At 66.4% G+C, this 3,284-nt stretch overlaps 1 protein-coding gene across 2 annotated transcripts in view; it reads left to right on the forward strand.

The window, feature by feature from the left end:
- The first annotated feature begins 1,127 nt into the window (after positions 1–1,127).
- The window catches only part of CACNA1B (calcium voltage-gated channel subunit alpha1 B), a 196,642-nt gene continuing 194,485 nt past the window's right edge, over positions 1,128–3,284 (forward strand). For both annotated transcript variants that reach the window (XM_040632311.1, XM_040632313.1), the window contains exons 1-2: positions 1,128–1,408; positions 2,394–2,499. In XM_040632311.1, the coding sequence (XP_040488245.1) occupies positions 1,128–1,408; positions 2,394–2,499 (387 nt within the window). The remainder of the gene's footprint in view (positions 1,409–2,393; positions 2,500–3,284) is intronic.

The raw sequence follows: 3,284 nt of genomic DNA on the forward strand, positions 1-3,284 counted from the left end.
ATCCCCTCAGCCACTCACCAGGAGTGATTCCAGGAGGCTTCTTATCTGAATGTGGTGAGGACCGAATGAACAAATTGTGTGCGAATGGAGTAGAGCAGTGTCTGGCACAACGTAACCACTATGGAAGCGTTTGTCATTCCTTGTATAAGAGTGTCATCTCCATGAAGGCAGAGCTGGGAGCCTGGTGCCTGGCATCTAGTGGGTGTTTAGTGGAGTCGTTGACTGGATGACTGGATGGGTGGAGGACTAGCACATAGCAGGCTCGCTTTAATTTTTATTGAATGGATGGTGGAACAAGGGAACCTCTGAACTGAGATTTTGGAACTGATTCAGTGCAAGTTGAACGGAAGGCCTAGGGTATGATTGAGGGCTGAAGGGCCCCAGGACAGAGTTGTGCATCCTGAAAACCCAAGACCAGGGAGGTGAAAGCATGGTCTCTAAGGATGTCAAAGCCTCCAAAAGGATGGCAGGAGAGGGCCCGGGAGCCAGCATCTTCTTGGAGGAGGGCAGGGGTTGGCAGCAAGGGGAGTGAGGTGTGGAAAGAAACATGGGGAACCAGGGGCCTAACCCTCTGCAGTTTGGGCTGGAGCGTCTCACGGCTGGTGACATCTCCTGCTCCTGGGGGCAAAGGAGGGGTCCATTGGGGCCGCTCAGTTCGGCTGTCCGTCGAGGACTCCCAGCCCCACCCTGCTCCCGGCCGCAGCTGCCGGGATCAGCATCTGGCCAGCGCCCGGCCCGGCGCGAGGCGGGACGTGCAGACAGCGCACGCTCCGCGCGCCCGCCCCAGCCCGGGGTTCAGCCCCGAGGCCCGGGGGCCGAGGCGCAGCCCAGAGGGCTGGCGGCCCGAACCGGCCGCGGGGGACAGGGCGGGGGCGGCCAACTGGGGGCGGGGCGGGCGGCATTCAGGCGGGCGGGGCGAGCGCGGATTGGCCTGGCGCCGCCACGTGACCGGCCCCTTATAGGGCGTGGTGCGGGCGGCGGAGTCGGGTGCGGCGGCGGGGCCGGGCGAGGTCCGGTGCGGGTCCCGCGGCTCCGCTGCTGCTCCGCTCCAAGCGCCTGGCTGGCGCGCCCCGTGCCCTCCCAGCTGGGGCCGCCGGGCCGGGGGATGCGCGCGGCGCCCGGGAGCCATGGTCCGCTTCGGGGACGAGCTGGGCAGCCGCTATGGGGGCACCGGTGGGGAGCGGGCTCGGGGCGGCGGGGCCGGCGGGGCGGGCGGCCCGGGGCCCGGGGGGCTGCAGCCGGGCCAGCGGGTCCTCTACAAGCAGTCGATCGCGCAGCGCGCGCGGACCATGGCGCTGTACAACCCCATCCCAGTCAAGCAGAACTGCTTCACCGTCAACCGCTCGCTCTTCGTCTTCAGCGAGGACAACGTCGTCCGCAAATACGCCAAGCGCATCACCGAGTGGCCATATCCTGCCAGGGGCCGGGCCGCGCGGGGGCCGGGGGACCGTCCGAGGTCGAGGGGACGGGGACCGGGCGCGGCGTCCGGCGTCCGCGCCCCGGCGGGTCTGGGAGGGGCGGCCTGGGCGGGGGTTGGGGAGAGGCCGGGGCTGGGGCGGGTCGCGTGCGGCGCCCAGTGGCCATCTTTCCCGGGGTCGGAGGAGGGTGCGACCTGGGGAGAGGCGGATCGGGGACGCGGCTCTCGGCGAGGAGGGGGCGGGGCGGGGCTCGGGGGCCCTCCGCGCGCCGCGTGTGCGTGTGTGTTTGAGTGTGTGTGCGCGCGCGCGCGCGTGTGGTCGTGGTGGTGGCGGCTGCGGGAGCGGGATGGACGCTGGGCGGAGCCCCCGTCCCTGGACTCGTCCCTTCACTCCCTTGGTGTGGGTGCAGAGCGCGCGGCCAGCCTGGAGGGCACCCGAGGGCGAATCCGTGTCTGTGTAGGTGTGAGCACCCGTGTGGACGCGAGCCCGGGCGCATGCCTGGCTGCAGGTGCTTGCGTGTGTGTGCGGGCATTACATGAACCCGGTGTTGCGCGTGCGTGCGTGCGTTCGGGACTCTGAGTACATGTATGTTCCAGTGCCTGTGTAGGTACATGTGGCTGCGTGTGTCTAGGTAGGAGTGTGCGCCTGCGCGGGGTCCTTCCTCCAGCCTCGCGCGGGGGGCTCAGTCCCCTCCCCTCGGGTAGCGGGAGCCGTGAGGAGCTGGGCGGGGGCGCTGTCCGCGGTGCTGACGGCCTCCGGGACGTGCCGAGGGGCTGGCCGCCCAGACTGCGGAGGCTCCGCCTCGAGGCGGCCGCCGAGGGTGAGGGCTGGCCGGGCGGGGTGGGCTTCCGACCGGTCATTCTCAGCCCCTCCGGAGGTGGCCTGGCCGTGGCTGCTGCACTGCGCGCAGTGGGCCTCGGCCTCCTCGCCTCCCCTCCCCCTTGGCGCCTCCTGGCTAGTCCTTAACCCACGCACTCCGTTCGAGTACATGATCCTGGCCACCATCATCGCCAACTGTATCGTGCTGGCGCTGGAGCAGCACCTCCCCGACGGCGACAAGACTCCCATGTCCGAGCGGCTGGTGAGTGTGGTGCGGCGGGGCCGAGGGCGGGGCTGTGGGGCGGCGGCGTCTTGTCCGATTTCACGACCCTTTAAGATCTGTGGCTCAGCTTAGCTTCCTCGGATAGGGTGATCTGGGTAGCTCTCTTCTCTTTGTAGTGGAGGAAAAGGAGAGAACCCAGGCAGCTAACACCTCCCTCAGGGCCAGAGGACTGGGGTAGCCAGCTTCAGCCCCAGATGGGAAGGGTGGTCTGAGAGGGGCCGTGTTAGCTAGCAGCTGTTCTGCCCCGGGCCACTCACTACCCAGTACCTCAAATGGGCTGTTTAGTTCCAGGAACTTAAGCCACGATCTAAGAAACTAAGTGAAACCAAAGGTGGGGGAGGGGCATTCATAATGGCCCAGGGAAATGTCAGGCTCTGTGAACACCCACCTTTCTGGCTGCCCATCCTTTCCTGCAGGGCTGTGATCGTCTTTGGTCCCTGTGGTATGATCCTGGGTCTAGGGACTGTCCACCTGTCCTTGAGAGTTTTCTGGCTCTGCTTGGAATCCCTTCCTCACCGGGCCCCCCCTTCATACGGGAAGCACTCCTTCCCAGGCGTTCTTCCCAAACATCCTGAATCATTTCCACCCGTTCCTGTCAAGCTCTCCATAGATGCCTGTGGTGTCCCCTGTTGCCCATGACAGTCAGAACTCCAGGGCAGGGTCTTTGGAGGGCCAGAGGGTGGTATCTGGAGCAGTGAGCCTCATTTCAAAGGTGAGGCCGTGTCCCCTAGCCTCCAGTCTTTCCTCCTGACCTGCCCCCTGTG

Source organism: Ursus maritimus, unplaced genomic scaffold (assembly GCF_017311325.1).
Source record: "Ursus maritimus isolate PB19 unplaced genomic scaffold, ASM1731132v1 scaffold_17, whole genome shotgun sequence".
Classification (NCBI taxonomy): Eukaryota; Metazoa; Chordata; class Mammalia; order Carnivora; family Ursidae; genus Ursus; species Ursus maritimus.